The sequence below is a fragment of the Microtus oregoni genome, unplaced genomic scaffold, assembly GCF_018167655.1.
Source record: "Microtus oregoni isolate MIOR12 unplaced genomic scaffold, Mior012 000015F_ref0000493, whole genome shotgun sequence".
NCBI classification, from domain to species: Eukaryota; Metazoa; Chordata; class Mammalia; order Rodentia; family Cricetidae; genus Microtus; species Microtus oregoni.
Genome location: NW_024543074.1, coordinates 27,900,409 through 27,920,506, shown reverse-complemented (window position 1 = coordinate 27,920,506; position 20,098 = coordinate 27,900,409). Strand labels below are relative to the sequence as shown.

Sequence of the window (20,098 nt, the reverse complement as noted above, 5' to 3'; positions counted from 1 at the left end):
ATTTTTCAAAATATTTATTCTGAAGTTTTGTAAGTATGTGTGACTTTTTTTTTTTAAATATCAGGAAATGGAACCCATGAATCAATGGCTTGCATTCAGAGCTGAATAAAACCAGCAGGACTGCTGTTAATAGGTTGGATAAAATGGCTTACACAATCATTTGACCTTGGCTGGGTCAGTATGAAGTCCTTCTGAGCCAGGCGGTGATGGCACATGCCTTTAATATCAGCACTTGGGAGGCAGAGGCAGGTGGACCTCTGTGAGTACAAAACCAGCCTGGTCTACAGAGTGAGTTCCAGGCCAGCCAGGGCCACACAGTAAGGCCCCGGCTAACAAACAAAGTGTAAATGTGAACTGAATGGCCACTCTGGAGAGCTGGCCGCTTCCTCCAATGTTAAGCATGCATTTCCCCATTGGGTGGCTGACAATCATTTGTGACTCCAGTTCCTCTACCCCCTTCTGGTCTCTGCAGGCACTGCATATGCATGTGGTGTACAGACATTCAGGCAAACACAAAGACACGTAAAATAAAAAGAAAGGAAATCAAAAAAGAAAAAAGAAAAAGAGAAATTAACAGTAGAGTCTATATAAATGAAGTGATATCTGTGTCAATGAGTTACCTTAATATTTTTAAGATGTCCATTCTCCTTAAGGTATTCGAGAAATGATTTTTAAAAGAAACTGGATACTCATTTTAAAATCTCTATAATAGTGTGAAGGTCCATGAACAGTTTTGTCAATTTTGAAAAGAACCAAAGGAAGGACCCAGCCTACCCGATGTTAGAACACACCACAAAACCCAACAGCAAACGCTCTAACAGCAGGTGAGCGAGCTGCCGGGACCTGGGAGAACAAGGAGGAGCCCAGAGCACCCGGCCTCTCAGGGCATCAGTGGGAGAGGCTGTTATCAGCACAGTGAGCAAGGCCTTCTATGGTGAGAAAAGTAAGCAAGCTACTCCCACACCTCACCCCAGATACAAAGTAAACCCAGGTGGGGTAAAGGTTAACAGAAAAGGGAAACTAACGGAACAGACCATAGGAGTCTAGGAGGAAGACGATAGGAGTCTAGGAGGAACAGACCATAGGAGTCTAGGAGGAAGACGATAGGAGTCTAGGAGTCCCTTGTGGCTGGGGGGGGGGGGGATTTTTTCTTTTTTAAAAAAACGATGTATCAAAACCACTGATACCCAGCAGAATGTGGTGAAGCAGATTTTTAATCCCAGCACTGTGGAGGCAGGGGACTCGCTGAGTTTGAGGTCAATCTGATCTATAAAACAAGTTCCAGGGTAGCCAGGGCTACACAGAGAAACCCTGTGGTGGAGGGAGCAGAGCAGAATTTATTCTGGGGCTGAAGGGATGGCTCAGCAGCTAAGAGCACTGGCTCTTCTTGCAGAGGCCCTGAGTTCAATTCCCAGCAATCACATAATGGCTTACAACTATCTAATGGAATCTGATGCCCTTCTCTGTCCTGCAGGCATACAGGCAAATAGAGCAGTCATATACATAAAGAAATAAATCTTTGGGCTGGAGAGATGGCTCAGTGGTTAAGAGCATTGCCTGCTCTTCCAAAGGTTCTGAGTTCAATTCCCAGCAACCACTTGGTGGCTCACAACCATCTGTAATGAGGTCTGGTGCCCTCTTCTGGCCTGCAGGCATACACACAGACAGAATATTGTATACATAATGAATAAATAAATAAATAAATATTTTTTTAAAAAGACCTGGTGGTGGTGGCACACTCCTTTAATGCCACAGCATGTTCAGGAGGCAGAGGCAGGCGGATCTCTGTGAGTTTAAGGCCAGCCTGGTCTACAGAGCAAGTGCCAGGACAGCCAGGGCTACACACAGAGAAACCCTGTCTTGTAAAAAAGAAAGAAAGAGAAACATGAGGGTGGAGGTGGGGCGGGGAGACTGCGCAGCCGGTATGAACAAGGCTGACACCCCAGTTCAAGCACACAATCCATTGAAAGATTAAAGGGGAGAAGTGACTCAACAAAGTTATTTTGGGGGACACCAAAAGCCTTCACTCACACCTCATACACTGAAAAATAATGTTTTTTCAAAGAGTAACATTGAAGTCAATGCTGTAGCTCTCTCCTGCTGTTGTAGTGGGTTCTCCAGAGGAACAGAACAGGGCATATGTAGTGAGCTTTAAAACAAAGAGCACCAGATCCCACCTGAGTTGCTGAGAACCAGGTACCTGGTTTTTGAGGCAGAGGCGGGGCCTCAACATTCGGAGCAGTCCAGAGTACCTGTCTTTACAGATGGGGGTGGTAGTTTCTCAGTCCACAAGGTGGAGTGACTCAGTCGTCCCAACCTGACTGGAAGCCAGACAGTTCCTGAAGAACCTCTGGTCACTCTCTACTCCACAATGAAGGACTGGCCTGCAGGCCATCAGTGAAGGACTCAGCGGCAGAAACAGGGCAAGAGGAGGCCAAGCCAGCACAAGGCAAGAGAAGGAATGTCCGTTTGTCTTCCTGCACACCCTTTTTTATCTGGACTACTGCCTGAAGGTACCGTCTACAGTCATGGTGGGCCTTCCCACATCCACCAAGGCAGTGAGGACAGTTCAGGAGAGGCTTCCTACACAGGTGATTCTATCTGTGGTAATTAATACCTGTAATCCTCAGAAGACCGAGACAGGAAGATCCCAGGACCTGAGACTAGTGTGTTCAAGGTCAGCCTAGGTTAAAGAGTGAGACTGTCTTCAAAACAAGAGCAGACAGGTACGTTGGCCGAGAGAGGTACTCAATGCACAAACTTGAAGACCAGAGTCTGACCCCCATAACTCAAGACACAAGCTAGAAGTGATGTGCGCCCACCGTCCCAGCATTCTCAGCGTGAAGTGGGAGGCAGAAGACTCCCAGAGAGTCTCCAGATTGCCCAGAGTACACAGCACAGCAGCCGCAACAAGAGACACAAGGGAGACGATGACAACTCCCAGACTTGGCTGTCCTCTGACTTCCACCCATGCACCGTGACACACAGGTGTACCTACACGTACACACACAATCAGTGAATTAACCGGGAGAGAAAGAAAAGTCAGTCATGGCTTTAATCTGAGCACTCAGGAGGCAGAGTTTTCCATGACTCTGAGGTCAGCCTGGTCTACGCAGTGAGTTCCAGGACAGGCAGGGTTATGGAGAGGGCTATGGGGAGAAGAGAGACAGAGACAGACGCTGTTTCAAAATAAATAAAAACAAGACAGTAAAAATTCACTATTTAGCTTAGGCTGACTTTGAACACACTAGTCTTAGGTCGTGGGGAATCTTCCTGTTCCAGTCTCCTGAATACGATTACAGGTGTTACTACTGGTTCTAAGGTCACAGTGTCACAGATTAGAATCACCTGTGTAGGGCGCGGCTCCTGAACTCTCCTGACTGCCTTGACTGATGTGGGAAGGCCCACCGTGACTGTGAACGGTACCTTCAGGCAACAGTCTAGATAAAAAAGATATGAGGACATTCCTTCTCTTCCTTTTTTTTTTTTTTTTTTTTTTTTTTTTTGAGACAGGGTTTCTCTGTGTAGTTCTTCCTGTCCTGTCCTGGAACTCACTCTGCAAACCAGGCTGGCCTAGGACTCACAGAGATCCACCTGCCTCTGCCTTTCAAGTGCTTGAATTAAAGGTGTGCACCACCACTGTTTGGCTTCCTTTTTTCTTTTTATTTTTTTTGGGGGGGGTGTTGAGGTGGTAGGTCTGGATTGAATAAGGATCTTTAAAAGCTTTTGCGATAACAGGAGGCCCACACAGCTTGGAAACCCACACTGATGATAACGTGACCCTCAGGCTTCCAGATGACCCTGAGGCTGGATTTCTTCTGGCTTCTCCTGGCAGCTGAGCATTGGGCTTACCTAATTAGGCTGATTTCTAGTCTTTAATTAGCCGCATGTGAGTCTTGGCGCTGTAAAACACCGGGCAGTAAGCCCCAGGATGTCTGCTCTCTTCAGAACACTTGGTTTCACAGGCTTAGTCCATATCATCACAGTAGGCACGGCGCTGGAGCAGCGACTGAGGTTGCATTCTGTTTCCAGGGGGCGAGGGTGGGGATTTGAGGGTGGTATTTTATGTGTATGTTTATGTGAATGTTTTGCCTGCATGTATGTCTATGTGCCATGTGCCCATGGACGTCAGAAGAACTGAAGAACTAGAACTACAGACAGTTGTGAGCCACTGTGCGGGTGCTGGGAATCAAACCCAGGTCCTCTGCAAGAGCAGTCAGTTCTCTTAACCACTGAGCGATCCCCCAACCCATAGAGAGATTTCTTAAATTTCATTTTACATGTATGAATGTTTTGCCTAAAAAGTATGCACATATATGCATACTTATGCATTATATATACATATATAAATATGTATATATATGTATATATATATATATATATAATGTGCATTCCCCAAGCACAAAGAAGTCAAGAGAGGGCACTGGATCCCCTGGAACTGGAATTACAGACAGTTGTGAGCCACCGTGTAGGTGCTAAGAGTTAAACTTGAGTCTTGTCCATTGAGTGTTGCTCCTATGTCATGTTTAGGGATGACCACTTGGATTGGACAACCAGTTAGGGGGCTCATCCCTCCTTCAGCAACCACTGACTGTAGCTTTTCATCTAGGGGTGGGGCCTTGGGAAATTTCCCCCATCAACACTGGCATGTCAACTGGTATGCAGGTCATGTTTATAGCCTCTCTGGTCCCCAGGGGGCACCAGACATGCATACATGCCGGCAAACATGTAAACATAATAAACCTCAAAAGGAGTCCTAAATTCAACCCTAGCAACCTGCAATCCGCCTACCAAAAAAAATGCATTATAATAAAACGATATTAAAGGAAGCATAAAACTGAATGTGGTGGCAAACGTCTGTAATCCTAGCACTTGAGACCGAGGCAGGAGGAGTTTGAGGCCAGCCTGGGCTACAGAGCAAGACCCTACTTCAAAAGCAGAAACAACAGTAAAATAAACCCCATACACAGAGAGAGCCAAGTGTCCCGGGTCAGGGGCTGTAGGAATTTATACAGTAACTAATCCAGCCCAGAGTGAGCAAAGTCCCTCCTGGACTTGGTCCAGGGCTAACGCCAACAAAGCACAGAAAGCCCTGCTGAGAGACTGCTCCTGTTTAGAGTCCAAAGAGATCCCAAGTAGATCGCAGGTCACAGTTTAATGAGTGACAGCCATGTAGACACTGCTGAAAACATTCTACTTCACAAGTACGGATTTCGTCTGACTCAGAATTGATTCCCTAAACCCCACTCCCCCTTTCCTTCTCCCTCCCTCTTTGTCCTCTGTCTTTTTTAAACAGGGTTTTAACATTTTGCCCAAGCTAGCCTCCCAACTCCTGGTCTCAATGATCTTTCTGTCCTAGACTCCCAAATGTTAGAAGCAGCTGGTGTGGTGGCTCATACCTTTGATCCCAGCATATGGAAGGCAGAGGCAGGAGGAGCACTGTGAGTTCAAGTCCAGCCTGGTCTACATGGTGAGTTCCAGGACAGGCAGGGTTATATTAAAAAGACCCTGTCTCAGAACCAAAACAAAACAAAGCAAAAAAAAAAAAAACCCATTAGCACTGCAGCAGGTGGGCACCACTGCAACCACACAGCCCAGCCTCCTTCCTGCACCTGACATCAGGCAGTACATCCTCCCATTGATAGCGCAGGACCACAGGAAGACAGCTGGAAGAGAGGCCTGAAACACAAATTTCAGGAGTGGGTGAAGTTTCACTGAGAAGAAATGATCATACCAAGAACCAGTAAGGTTTAAAGCTAAATGTCAACAGAGCTCCAGCCCCAGAAGATGAAGATGTTAGGGTTATCTGAAAAACTGCCTTGAAACTCCATGACGAAATCCACGTATGAGAGCTAGGGATACAGTGTAAGTGTGAGGGCCTGGGTTCAAACCCCAGTATGGATGGAAGGAAAGAGGGAGGCAAGGCTATCCTGGGCTGTTTGGCGGAGGGGGTGGGGAAGAGGAGGAGGAGGAGGAGGAGGAGGAGGAGGAGGAGGAGGAGGAGGAGGAGGAGGAATAGCACCAGGGAGAATAAGACAAAAGCTCTGAGAAGTCTAGGCTGATAAGGGACCAGCCATTTATAACCGCCTGCTGGAGATCCTAGAACCCCAGCACTCTGGAGGCTGAGGCAGGACTGAGAGTGTAAATTATCTGAGCTACATAGTGAGACTCTATCTAAGAAAGGGAAGAATGGAAGGAAGAAGAGAAGAGAAAGAGAGAGAGAGAGAGAGAGAGAGAGAGAGAGAGAGAGGAAGGAAGGAAGAAAGGAATGGGGACAGAGACCAAGGGTGAGAGGCGGAAAAGAAAGGGAGGGAGGGAGCAAGTGCAAGAGAAACAGGGATGGAGAGATGTCTCCGTGGTTAGAAGCATTGGCTTCTCCAGAGGGCTGGGGTTTGGTTCCCAGTGCCCACGTGGTGGCTCACAAACATCTCTAACTCCAGTTCCAGGGAATTTAGGGCCTTCTGACCTCAGAGGGCTCCTGCACATGTGATTTATATAGGTTCACACACATGTGCATAAATTAATAAGAAAATTTAAAAGCTAGTTATGCACATGCCTACCCATGAGCCAGAGAAGCAAGCCAACAGTAGGGCTCCTAGCTGAGCGGTGGTGGCGCACGCCTTTAATCCCAGCACTCGGGAGGCAGAGGCAGGCGGATCTCTGTGAGTTCGAGGCCAGCCTGGTCTACAAGAGCTAGTTCCAGGACAGGAACTAAAAGCTACAGAGAAACCCTGTCTCGAAAAATTAAAAAAAAAAAAACCAACAGTAGGGCTCCTTCATGATTTCTGTTTCCACCTCCTGTTTCAGCTCCTGGCGACTCCTCTCATTGGTGGGCTGTGACCTGGAAGTATAAGCCAAATAAATCTTTTCCTCCCTCAGGCTGCTTTTGCTTTTGGTCTGAGTGATCTATCTATCTATCTATCTATCTATCTATCTATCTATCTATCTATCTCATCTATCTATCATCTATCTATCTATCATGTGTAACAGCCTTGGATGTCCTGGAACTCACTTTGTAGACCAAGCTGACTTCGAACTCACATAGATCTGCCTGCTTCTGCTTCTGCATCCCGAGGCTGGGATTAAAGGTGTGTGCCACAACTGCCCAGCCAGAGTGTTTTATTACAGCTACAGAAATAAAACTATGGCAACCCCAAATGGGCTAAGCCCAAAGAACTCCATTCCAAGACATCATGTAGCCCAGGTTGGTTTAAAAGTCTCACACTCTTCCTGCCTCAGTTTCCACGGTGGTGGGACTACAGACTAGGATAACTATGCCTGGCTCATGATTGCAGTTTTTTCCAAACTAAATTTTTTTTTTCAAAAGCCTTTTTTATTTTATGTGTCTGAGTGTTGTGTCTGTATATTCGCCGTGGACATGTTTGGTGCATGAGGAAGTCAGAGGAGTGTCTGATTCCTCTGGAACTGGAGCTGTGGACAGTTGTGGGTCATCACGCGGGTGTCGGTAAGCAAACCCAGGTCCTCGGCAACAGCAGCGCGTGCTCTTCCCGACCGAGTCATCTCAGCCGCACTCCTCACCTGTTTTTGAGACTTCAAGTATACCAGGCTGGCCTCAGGCAAGGATAACCTTGAACTCCTGATCTTCCTCCTGCCTCCAGCTCCCCAGTGCTGGAATTACAGGTTAGTAAGCACCACCACTCCCATTCTGTTCAGGGCTGGGCTCCAACCTAGGGCTACTTGCTTGTTAGGAAAGCACTCTATCAAATAAACGACTTTCTTAGCCCGAGCACAATGTTTCTCTTTTTTCTCCTTTTTAAAGATATTATTTATTTATTATGTATACAGTGTTCTGTCTATATGTTAGACGACGAGGGCGCCAGATCTCATTACAGATGACTGTGAGCCACCATGTGGTTGCTGGGAATTGAACTCAGGACCTTTGGAAGAGCAGCCAGTGCTCTTCTCTGAGCCATCTCTCCAGCCCCACACAATGTTTTTCAAGTGCTGAAAAAAAACAAAACAGAATTGCAGAATTGCTAACACAGAATCCTGTTTCCAGCAAAAGTATTCCCAAAGAATGAAATCAAGACACAAAAAATGAATCCTAAAAATGTTTATTCTTATTGTTTGTTTTCTTTTTTATTATTTATTTTATGTGCACTGGTGTGAAGGTGTCAGATCCCCTGGAACTGGAGTTACAGACAGTTGCAAGCTGCCATTGGGGTGCTGAGGGTCCTCTGAAAGAGCAGCCAGTTCTCTCAACCACTGAGTCATCTCTCCAGCCCTTGTTAATTCTCTTGACACAGGGTCTCACTACGTAGCCCTAGCTGGAACTCACTGTGTAGACTAGAATGGCCTCAAACTCACAGCGATCTTCCTGCCATTGTGAGCACTAGGCATGTATAGGATACACATACACACGTTCAGGCAAAACATCTATATGCTTAACATGAAATAATTTTAAATTTTTAAAAAATAAAATAGCAAAAAACCTATTCAAGGCTAATAAAATAAACAAAATAGCAAGTTCAAGGTTAGCCTGGGCTAGTGAGACCCTACGTCAAATAAAAATAAAAATCATAAGGGAACTAGCCAGGATTCTCAGTGGTTAGAGTGTGTGCTACTCTTGAGAGGACCTCAGTTTAATTTCCAGCATGACTCAAAAAAGAAACAGTATCAGTTTCTGTTATAGATTTGATACATTTATATTAAAATATTATTGAGTCAGCAGTAGTGGCAAATACCTTTAGTCCCAGCATTTGGAAGGCAGAAGTAGGTAGATCTTTATGAGTTCAAGGCCAGCCTGGTCTATATAGCAAGTTCCAGGACAGCCAAGGCAAGGCTACATAGTGAAATCCTGTCTAAAAGAGGAAAAAAAATAAAACTTAAAAGATTTTCATTTGAAAGCTTTTTTTTTTTTTTTAATAGCCAGGCAGTGGTGATGCATGCCTTAAATCCAACCCCATAATTCTGGAGGCAGGGGAAGGCAGATCTCTGTGAATTCAAGGACAGCCTGGTCTACAAAGCCAATTCCAGGGCCGGTGGTGGTGGTGGTGGTGGTGGTGGTGGTAGCACACACCTTTAATTGCAGCATTCTGGAGGCAGAGGCAGGTGGATCTCTGTGAGTTCGAGGCCAGCCTGGTCTACTAGAGCTAGTTCCAGGACAGGTTTCAAAGCTACAGAGAAAACTTGTCTTGAAAACCCACAAAAACAAACAAACAATATAAATGTAGGGGCTAGAAAGATGGCTCACCAGCGAAGAGCACTGGCTGCTCTTCCAAAGGACCTGGGTTCAAATTTCAGCACCCACACAGCAGCTCACAACTGTCTGTAAGTCCAGATCCACAAGATCTGACATCTTCACACAGACATACATGCAAGCAAAACATTAGTGCACATAAAATAAAAATAATCTTTTAGAAAAACAAATTATTTAAAAAGTATAAACACAATAGTAATTTGATTTTTTTTTTTTTTTTTGGTTTTTCGAGACAGGGTTTCTCTGTGGTTTTGGAGCCTGTCCTGGAACTAGCTCTTGTAGACCAGGCTGGTCTCGAACTCACAGAGATCCGCCTGCCTCTGCCTCCCGAGTGCTGGGATTAAAGGCTTGTGCCACCACCGCCCGGCTACAATAGTAATTTGAACATATAACTGAAACAGATCATTCTATTAGCAAATATAAAGCAGGGCTGACCAGATGGCTCCTCAGGTAAAAGGAGCTTGACAGCCTGATGACCCAAGGATGGGCCCTGGGACCCACATGGTGGAAGGAAAGAGTCTCTGGGGTCCTGGTACAGGAGCTGACACCTGAAGGAAATTAAACACAAGACCACTTAGTAGGCACAAAAAAAAACAGAACCTCTTCTCTGTTTGGAAGTTTCTTCAACTTTCAGATCTTTGGAGAAACAGAACATACTTCCTATTTCAGAAGTTGAAAATAACCAAAAATTTGACTTTGTGGGCTTTCCTGGCAGTTGGGTCACCAGGCATGTGACCAACCAGACTCACACCCAGGCTTCCATTAGTATCTAATCACAGAGAAGGAAGGACAGTGTGGAAGTCTGCAGCACTGGAGGTCATGGAACAATGTCTGGCTCAGCGGCAGGGGCGATGCAAGCTTCAGTGAGTTGGTCTTGCAGCACAGGAGAGTTCTGCTCACCAGACTGGTTCTGCAGCATGGTTCTGGGAACTGTTCCTGGTCACATCACTCCACGTCTGGCTTTTCTGCCCAGAAAGTCTTTGAAGTAGCCAGTGTTGTTCTGTTTTTGTTTGGGGGTTGAGACAGAATCTTGTTATGTAGTTCAGACTGGCCTCAAACTCATTTTGTAGCCTAAACCGACCTCTTTTTAGCAATCCTCCTGCCTCAGCCTCCTGATAATTGCTGGGATTACAGGTACACATCACCCCTTGCACCACAAGACATGGTATTACTGTTTTGCCCAGGCTGGTATGGAGCTCCCATCTCAGCCTAGGAACTAAAGCTACAGGCACAGGCCACATTGCCTGGCTCTAGCCAATGTTTTTTTTTGTTTTGTTTTTGTTTTTTTTGATCAAGTGCTGGGGTTAAAGATGTGCACCATTACACTGGCCTAGGTGATGTATCTTTTCCCTGTGGCTTCTATCTGAAAAGTGATAGCAATGCAGTAGAAAAACCAACATCTTCAAGAGTTCCTCAGCATAGCTGCCATCTATGCTTCCTTCTGCCTCGCCTCCGGATACTGCCTTAGTTGTTCCATCCAGCAAATGATACGAATGGCAAGTCTATGACTTAGCTGCATTCAGCTGTGTCTGCCCCTTGCCCAGCCACCAGTAAGCAGCGAGGGGCAAGCTATGCTCATGATACCCCATCTGGGTAGGTAGGATCGTTACATCATTAGATGGGGCAGTGGCCCAACAGACAACTAACCCAGGCTTAAAAATCAGAAGTTTCTAGAGGAATGGATTTTGCACTGGAATTTATCAGATATTTAAGAGTTAGGAAAGAGGTATTGAGTGAAAGTTCAAGCACAGGAAAGAATAACCAGAAGAGGGGAGAGCGCTAAACAAGGGGGCTGAGCAGGTAGGTAGGCAAGATTCCGATCTTGTAAGACTGAAGAGCAAGGCAGGTACTTCAGACTGCCTGCTGAGAGTGTCAGGAGCCATCGGTGGGTTCCCGTAGTTGACACTTGCCGTTCTCCCATGGGAAACAGAGGGGAAGTTAGATTTTTCAGAGATCAACCAGAAGGCTACTGGGAAAGGGAAGATGGTGCCTTGGGCTGGGGAGGGGGGTGGAGAGATATGAAAGAAACCAGAGTTATTGCAGCAAGTCTCCATAATGGGTAGAGTCTGAAGAAGGCAGTGGTATTGGGAGTGTTTGGAATGATCAGGTAAATGAGTGGTTGTGGACAACAGAGGAATACTACTTTTCTGTGCATTTCTTTGGAAATAAAGTCTCAGTATAAAGCCCAGGCTGGCCCTGAATTCATGACCTTCCTGCCTCTGCTTCCTAAGGACAAGCAGTAGACAGCCCTGCACCTCCATGGCTAGCAGGTGAAGCTATTTTGATAATGAAGTCAATTTTTGATATATTGAAGTTTTGGTTTTAGTTGTTTTTTTTTTATATAATATTTATTTATTTATTATGTATACAATATTCTGTCTGTGTGTATGTCTGCAGGCCAGAAGAGGGCACCAGACCTCATTCCAGATGGTTGTGAGCCACCATGTGGTTGCCGGGAATTGAACTCAGGACCTTTGGAAGAGCAGGCAATGCTCTTAACCACTGAGCCATCTCTCCAGCCCCGGTTTTAGTTGTTTTTGTTTGTTTGTTTGTTTTTATGAGAACGGTCTTTGTAGCCCAAGCCGGCTTCAAACTCATGATCTTCCTACTTGAGCCTCTCAAATGAGGTACACTGTTTCTGTACTTGTGGAACATGTAAAAGAGAAGTCTAAGAGACAATCAGGCATAAGTATCTAGACCTCAGGAAAAGGGTATAGAGCAGAGATCAAAACGAGTCTGGGCCAGAGGTGGTGGTTAAAGGTGCAGCAAAATATGTCCAAGGCACTTGTGGAGTATATGTTAAGACAGTCAAAGAATACTCCAGAAAGGTCGAGGAAGAGGAAGCGACAGAGGAGTCTGAGAAGGACCAACACACAAGCAAGAGGAAAACCAAGAAAATGAATGTCACTGTCACGTCCCCAGGAGAAAGTAACACTGGGTATAGATGCTGCAGAAACAGTTTAGAGTAGCAGTAACAGTAATGTATCCAGTGGATACAGAATAGGGGTGACAGTGGATACAGAATAGCAGTCTCAGGCTGCAGAGGCAATCAGTTGAGGGCTAGGAGAGGTGGCAGTAGGTGTAAGGAAGTAGTGAAGGCAAACCGGGCACCTCTAAGAACAGCTATGGAGGAGACAGGGTAGCACGTGGAGAGGCTTTTGGAAGCTGCACAAAGTTGGTGGCCAGAGAGTCTCTAGATCTCTCCAGGGTGGAAGGAAAGGAAGGGAGAGTGTAAAACCAAAGGAGGGTCCTGGGGAAAGCTGTGGAGGGAGGTGATAAGGGCCTGTGCCCGGGAGGGAGACGGTCCCCTGAGTGGCAGGAGGTGGTTATCAGGTTGTCATTTCCTCCCCATTTCTATTTCTATCTCCTTCCTGCTCTTGGCCTGGCTCTCCTTGGAGCTGGAAGAGAGAAGGACCAAGTCACACCCTGGAAGAAGCTCTGTGCCTTCAGAGGTCTTTCTGCCTGACTGTAAGCTGGGGCTGGGATTAGAAGAGGAAGATCTGAGGAGGGAATAAGAACTAAGGGCTGAGGACAGGGTAGAAGAGAAGGGAAAAGTCTGGGAGGGAGCGAAGCTGTTTCTGGAAGTGTTCTTAAGAGCTACAGCAGTGAAGGGTTGGAGCCTAGAAAAATTATGCCAAGGACCAGGGTGGTAATCCTTTAAACTCTTTTTGCCCACAGGTCCCTATGGCTCTCTTCATCTTGCTGTTCTTGCTGCCAAGTCCCTTACATTCCCAATCCCCTTGTGATATTTCCCAAGTGACCAGCCTGCTGGAAGTAAACTGTGAGAACCAGAAGCTGACAGCATTGCCTGCAGACCTGCCAGCAGACACAGGCATCCTCTTCCTGGCCAAGAACAAACTGGTTACCTTCTCCACAGCCTCCGTGGCACAGTTCACTCACCTAACTCGGCTATACCTGGATGAATGTGAGCTGACCAGCCTGCAGACCAGTGAGAAATTGTCCAAACTGGAGAATCTGCATTTATCCCACAACAGCCTGCAAAGTCTGCCCTCCCTAGGATGGGCACTGCCTGCACTCACTATCCTTGACCTCTCCTTCAACCAGCTGGGCTCACTGTCTCCCGGTGTCCTGGAAGGCCTAAGCCAACTACAGGAGCTCTACCTGCAGAACAATAATCTGAAGAGTCTGCCCCCCGGGCTCTTGGTGTCTACAACCAATCTGAAGAAACTCAATCTGGCCAACAACCACCTACGGGAGCTGCCCCATGGGCTCCTAGATGGGCTGGAAGATCTTGACACCCTCTACCTTCAAGGGAACTGGCTTCGTACAATGCCAAGGGGCTTCTTTGGGACCCTCTTCTTGCCTTATGTTTTTCTTCATGCCAACACCTGGTATTGTGATTGTGAGATTCTCTACCTCCGAAACTGGCTCAAGCAAAATTCCAACAATGTCTACTTATGGAAGGAGGGTGTGGATGTCAAGGCTATGACCCCTAATGTGGCCAGTGTACGATGTGCCAATTTGCGCAACGCACCTGTCTTCTCCTACCCAGGGAAGAACTGCCCTACCAGTAGTGATAGGGATTCCATAGACTATGATGACTATGACTCTGAAGTCTCTGAAGTACCTGCTACAAGGGCTGAGGTCAAGTTTTCTACTAACACTAAAGCCCATACTACCCACTGGGGCCAACTCTTAGAGTCTCCTACTTCTCCAGACAGCCAAAGGCCTTCTTGGCCTCCAACCCACAAACCTACTAAAAAACAGTCCACATCCACCCACATACAGATTCCAGGTTTCACCACACTCCCACAGACCATGCAGTCCAGCACACCTCTTTATAATCTAAAACTCAATACTACACCTACCACCATCCCAACCACCCCAGTACCTACCACTTCCACCCCAAATACCCCAAAGGCCAGCCCTACCCCAGTGCCTACCACTTCCACCCTGGCTACTCCAGAGCCCCACTCCATACCAATGCTTACCAGTTCTACTCCCACTATTCCAGAGCCCACCACTTCCACCCCGGCTACTCCAGAGTCCAGCACCAACCCAGTGTCAACTACTACCACCCTGACTACCCTGGAGCCCAGCATCACACCAATGCTTACCACCTCCACCCTGACTATTCCAGATTCCACTGCTTCCACCCTGACTACCCCAGAGCCCAGTGCTCCAGTGCCTTCCACCCCCACTCCAACTACCCCAGAGCCCAGCAGCACTACCCCAACCACTCCAGTGTTTACTGGAGTGACACTCTTCATTACTGCCCTGGCTGCCATAGAACTCACTTTACTCCCTACCCCCGAACCTATTACTGGAATCCCAGAAATGAACAGCTTCATAACTTTCCAAGACATGGTTCAAGCAAACTCTAATACTTCCAAAAGTGACCCTTTTCTCAATTCTGACTTTTGCTGCCTCCTCCCCCTGGTTTTTTATATTCTGGGTCTTCTCTGGCTCCTATTTGCCTCTGTGATACTCCTTTTGTTGCTGACCTGGATCTGGCATGTAAAACCACACACTCCGGACTTGGACCAATCTGCTGCGCTGGCCACAAGCACATACACCACAAGTCTGGAGGTGCAGAGAGGAAGGCAGGTAACTGTGCCCCGGGCCTGGCTGCTCTTCCTTCAAGGCTCACTCCCTACTTTCCGTTCTAGCCTTTTCCTATGGGTAAGGCGTAATGGGCGTGTTGGGCCTCTGGTAGCAGGACGGCGGCCCTCAGCTCTGAGCCAGGGTCGTGGTCAGGACCTATTGGGAACAGTGGGTATTAGGTACTCAGGTCACAGTCTATGAAGGTGAGTACCTTGGAGATCCTAAGAAGACTACTGGGATCTAGCTGGGGCGGGAATGAGACTGCCATGCAGACATTTTATTTACTTCTTTATCTGAAGCTCCTTTTACATCTAGACCACACAAATCAGATGTGGTGAGGTGATACAACTGGGTAATCTATGTTGCCAGGTCACATGGTCACTGCTATGGCTTTGGGGAAGAGGTAGAAAAAGTGAATAGAAATGGAGCATGGCTCCCATGTGTTCACATGTGGGAGGAAACTTGGAGCAACATTATCCCTAAGTATCGTGAATATGTTTTCCCTGTTTAACACTTATCTTCCACCAGTGTTATCTGAATAATAAAACTGCTTTTAAGAAAATGTAGCTTTCTATGAGAGATGAGAATGGCTGAAGCACCTGTTACAAGAATTCCCAAGGTCCTAACTGCCCCCACCCTGATCCCAAATACCCAACAAATCTCCAGTTGTACCTGGGGGAGGGGGGCGGAGGACACTTCTTCGACCTTAGTGACTCTTCTGCAGAGTTTGGGTACCCACCAGGCTACCTTAGACAACTCCAGAACCATGTCCCAGAGCTGAGAGGAAGTGCTAAAGCCTGCCTGCAGCTGGGTAGCAGAGGTGGGTACATTCCTCACACTCATGGCTTCCAAATACAACCCTCCTCACCGGCCAGGTCAGGACTGGGAAAAGGTGTGTCACCCTGATGGGTTTGACTGAAGAACCTTAGGTTTGCTGCTTTCAAAGCTGGATGTAGCAGGCCCCTTCTTTCCCCCAAATCCACTGATTTGGCCATTTGCTAATCTCACCAGTGAGGTCTTCCATGCCTCATCTCAGTTCAATACAGGGCTTGGGACCCAGATAAAGGATGGCTGGCTCTACTGACTGCCCCTCTCCAGATGGTTCTAGATCTTCCTGTGAATCTGGCTGAATCTCCTTCCCACCTTGAACTCTTCCAGGTAGAGCACAAACCTTAGAGGTTACCCAGTAAGGACTTTTCTTCATCAACTCTACCTACCAGTTCTGCTTCATCTCCATGGCACTGTGGGCTTGAACCACTGCACAAGGCTCATGGGTCCTCTGTGCCAGCAGGGTTCCTCCTCTGAGCCTCTGTGCTCACTCCAGCTAAGAGCTCTGCCTCTGCCCTCCTTCTCAACCTATCTGACTGCTACCACGAACAAGTCTCTCCTAAGTTGGGCAGGGTGCAGTCCACAGATATAGCCATTTTCAAATGTTCCTGTCATCTTCTTTTTTTTTTTTGCTGTTTGCTTTTTTTGAGACAGGGTTTCTCTGTGTATAGCTTTGGCTGTTCTGGAACTCACTCTGTAGACCAGTCTGGCCTTGAACTCAGAGATCGGTCTGCCTCTACCTCCCAAATTGCCGGGCTTAAAGACATGCACCACCACTGCCCAGCCTCCCATTATCTCCTTACTGGACTCTAAACTCCTTAAGAAAAGGTGCAGGCTTCAAATGTCTCCGAGCAGGCACTGCGGGTGGCCTAGGACAGTTTCAGGGAAGGATTAAGGAAAGGAGCAGCAGAGGCACCAGGAAGCTGCACTAATATCTTTTGTGTTGAGGCTCTGCCAAGAGGACAGTTCGCACCTGCTGCCTGCCTGTTTCTCTGGCCTGGCATGCAGCCCTCAGGCTGCCTGGCACTCCTGGTTTGACCTTCCCATATCTCTTCATGGTCCAAGAAGTTTGTAGGATCCTTGAGGGTTTGGGAATCACACTTAAGAAATAGATGGAAAAAAAAAATCACTTTTTCCCAGCCAACCCAGTTTCTAGCCAATATTCTTTCTTTCCTCAATCTTTGTGTTTGACTGCACTCTCAACCCCTGTGGCTCCATCCCACAGAAGTCCAACTTAGATTCTTTTTTTTTTTTTTTTTTTTTGATTTTTCAAGACAGGTTTGTTCTCACAGCCCTGGCTGTCCTGGAACTCACTTTGTAGACCAGGCTGGTCTTGATCGCAGAAATCTGCTGGCCTCTGCCCCCTGGGTGCTGAGGTTAAAGGCGTGTGTCACCACATCCCACTTGCTTCAATTTACGCTCATTACCCCTCCCTCTTTATGCTGCAAAGGCAGTGAGGAGCTCCCAGAGGCCTTTCCTAAGAACTCTGATCCGATTACGAGGCGCTGCATTTTTGGGCAAATGGCTTGCTAGCAGCATACAAGGCCCAGTTTTCTTTCTGTCTGCTGCTGAGGTATCACTGATTTACATAGTATTTTCATAAAACCAATGGGTGATTTTCTTTAATATTTTTTGTTAAAAACTCCAGTTTGTTTTCCAGAGACATCAGCTTCTTTGTGCAGTTAGCTCCCCCTAGGATCCTCAAGACTATCCAGATTTGGGGTTGGTGTTATCAATCCAATTTATTAATTTCGTCCTCAGAGAGGAGGAAGCCACATCCACCTTAGACCCTTTTGGCCATCTGGATAACTTCTACTCTCTCCTGTCTCCTCAGCTCTGTCTTGGATTCCCCAGAGAGAGAGGTCTGCTGTCTTGTGTGCCCTGAAACTAATACCCAAGAGATAACTAGAAATCCTTAGGGAAGTTTCTCAAGTCCTCCTAGGACTAGCCAGGGACAGAATGATCCTAAGCATCAGGCCAGGCACGGCAAGCTGGAACAGGGGTAGAACAGATTAAAGTTCTTTACCGCAAAGGAGTAAACCACACTGTAGAGGGAAAATAAATAGAGGAGCCCAGGGTAGCAGAATCCAGGCCCCTGGGGCACATCGACTGTAGGAGCAGCAGGTGGCCTGGGGGCCCTGGCACTCTAGTCCCAGCAGCTTGCCACATCAGCCACTGAGGAAGAGACGCTTGTAGGCCTTGTTCATCTGTTCCAAGAAGATGAAGGTGAGGACAGTGTGGGGGCCCAGTCGGGCATAGTATGGTGTGAAGCCCTTCCACAGGCTGAAGAAACCCTCGTAGCGGACGACTTTCATCAGAACATCCTAGACAGACAGGCAGGCAAGCGCTGGGGCGAGGACATGGCCTCTATACCCAGCTCCCTTCATAGCCCTCCCAGGGCACCCGCACACTCTGACCGAGCCCCCCGCCCCGTCTCCTCACCAGCCCATTCTTGTACTCCGGCTTCCCATCGATCATTCGCATATTTTGGATCCTGAAAGAGAGGAAGTACGTGCATGAAAGACAGAAAGAAGGCCCTCCAAAAGTTCTCCAATCCCAGGCTACGGGCTCACCTAGTTTTGACGATGTCCACAGGCATGGAGGCAGCAGTGGTGACGAGGCCACTGATCATGCTGGCACAGAAGTGGCACAGAATATTGTCAGAGAAGTAGCCTGAGGGGGGAGCAGAAGGTGGCAGTCAACTCTCAGGTAGCTCGGGCTGGAATGGGCATGGAGTATTCAGCTCTGGGTCTCTCTCACCTGAGTCCAGCAAGAACTGCTTGGATTGGGAGTAGGAGGCAAGCTGGGCAGCGTTGACAACGACAGCTCGAGCCATGGTAGGGATGCAACCCTGAGGCGAGAGGATGGAGGCAATGGAGAGAGGGTCAAAAATGCCAGAGACTTGACCCTACACCCCCTGGGACTCCCACCCCTTTGCTCACCCGCCACAGCGTGGGGACTCCCTCTTCCCTGGCAATTCGAATTAGGGCATTAAACACGTTTTTGTAGCCACGGCGCTGATCAGCTGGAAGCCTGGGGAAAGGGCAGGGAAAAGTCACGGTCAGGACCGTTCAGGGTCCATAAGGAACAAAGAAAGGGAGGCCCGAGCAGGTCCGTGTCCAGATGTAGAACTTGGCTAACAAAAATATGTAAAACCTAATCCTTTCGTTCTACATTCCAGGAATGGGGCTGGGGTTAGACCTGGAACTCACCGGCCATCGGCAGTCATCCTGATAAGCGCCACCTCTGCTGGCGTTCCCACAAATGCCCCAGTTGCACCTGCCGTCATGCCAATCAGGGCCTTCAGCAGAAAGCCAGGGGGTGTACCGTCAGCCCCGGTCAGGCGTTCAAACAACACAGTATAGATGCCAAGACGAGTAGTGGTGTAGGTGGCCTGGCGGAGCAGGCCAGCTGACAGCCTGAGGAGAAATGTCAGCACCGCGTATCAGGCCAAGGCCTGGACCTACCAACCCACAGCCTCCCTTCCCAAACTGAGGCCACAGTACCCAGTATAAATGCCCTTCAGTCCTTCAGCCTTCAGGATGCTGGTGAGGGCGTGGAAGCTGGTTTTGTACTCTCGAGTCTTGGCCCCTTCACCACTCAACTGCATCCGGTTCTTCACCAAGTCCAGAGGCTGCACGAAAACTGTAGCACCCATCCTGAAGTGAAGCAGTAAGGCAAGGAGTCAAGTCGGCTGGTCCAGGTCGACCAGTGTCTACTGCAACCCGGCAGCAAAAAGTTACAAGGGTCAGGGTCTGACGGTCAGCTAAAGATTCAGGAGGCTGGTGTGTATGTATGTAAAGGTGTGCACAGAAGGCAACGTGCCAGAAAAAAAGTCCAGTTGTCCAGTAAGAACCATGCAAATCAAAATGCTTCAGGCAGTTCCTTAGAGTTCAAGCAGAACTGTACTGCAGGCAGCCTAAGGAGGGGTGGAGAGGGCATCCACAACCTAGGACCCACCCCAAGCTAGACCCACAACATAAACATGCACAGTGGAGCAATGGTGGTTGGAAACATGGGGCAATGACCCTGCAATGGGTGACTAGGTCCTGGCAGGCCATCAGGCACCTCGCAAATCTCAGGACATCATGGTGACCCCGCACCAGCTCAATTTACTGCAACATACCCCGAGATGCCCTGGACCCAGTTGCTTGCGCCCGTCCCTTCCTCCTTTTCCCTATCCCTGGGGCCTGAGCTTACCCAGCCAGGCCCCCAAACAGGAACTTGACGGACTTAGGGGAGGTACGGGGCTTCCCGTCCATCCGGCCAGCCCCGGGACTCGCCGTTGCCGCCATCGCCCCTTGATGGCCCTCGACTTTGGGTACCGAGCACGCACAGCCCCGCTCGCGCCCAAGGTGACACCAGCGCGCAACAGGGCGATGGCGCGCGCGCGCGCACGCCCCTCCGACAGACAAGTCCGGCTCCAGCTAGAAGCTGGGGGGGGGGGGGGGGAGGACGAGCGCAGGCGCATAGCGCAAAGACGGC

General features: G+C 48.2%; 2 protein-coding genes across 2 annotated transcripts; one reads left to right on the top strand and one right to left on the bottom strand.

The window, feature by feature from the left end:
- The first annotated feature begins 10,048 nt into the window (after positions 1 to 10,048).
- Gp1ba (glycoprotein Ib platelet subunit alpha) lies at positions 10,049 to 15,194 on the top strand. Its single transcript, XM_041665417.1, has 2 exons — positions 10,049 to 10,083; positions 12,899 to 15,194. The coding sequence occupies exons 1-2, from the start codon at positions 10,072 to 10,074 to the stop codon at positions 14,984 to 14,986; spliced, it is 2,100 nt and encodes a 699-aa protein (XP_041521351.1). The 5' UTR covers positions 10,049 to 10,071; the 3' UTR covers positions 14,987 to 15,194.
- A 2,142-nt stretch (positions 15,195 to 17,336) lies between these two features.
- Slc25a11 (solute carrier family 25 member 11) lies at positions 17,337 to 20,051 on the bottom strand. The gene is made up of 8 exons (XM_041665418.1): positions 19,814 to 20,051; positions 19,120 to 19,272; positions 18,826 to 19,032; positions 18,556 to 18,646; positions 18,374 to 18,464; positions 18,187 to 18,286; positions 18,056 to 18,107; positions 17,337 to 17,937 (listed from the first exon to the last, which is right to left on the bottom strand). The coding sequence occupies exons 1-8, from the start codon at positions 19,906 to 19,908 to the stop codon at positions 17,782 to 17,784; spliced, it is 945 nt and encodes a 314-aa protein (XP_041521352.1). The 5' UTR covers positions 19,909 to 20,051; the 3' UTR covers positions 17,337 to 17,781.
- Between the last annotated feature and the right edge of the window lie 47 nt (positions 20,052 to 20,098).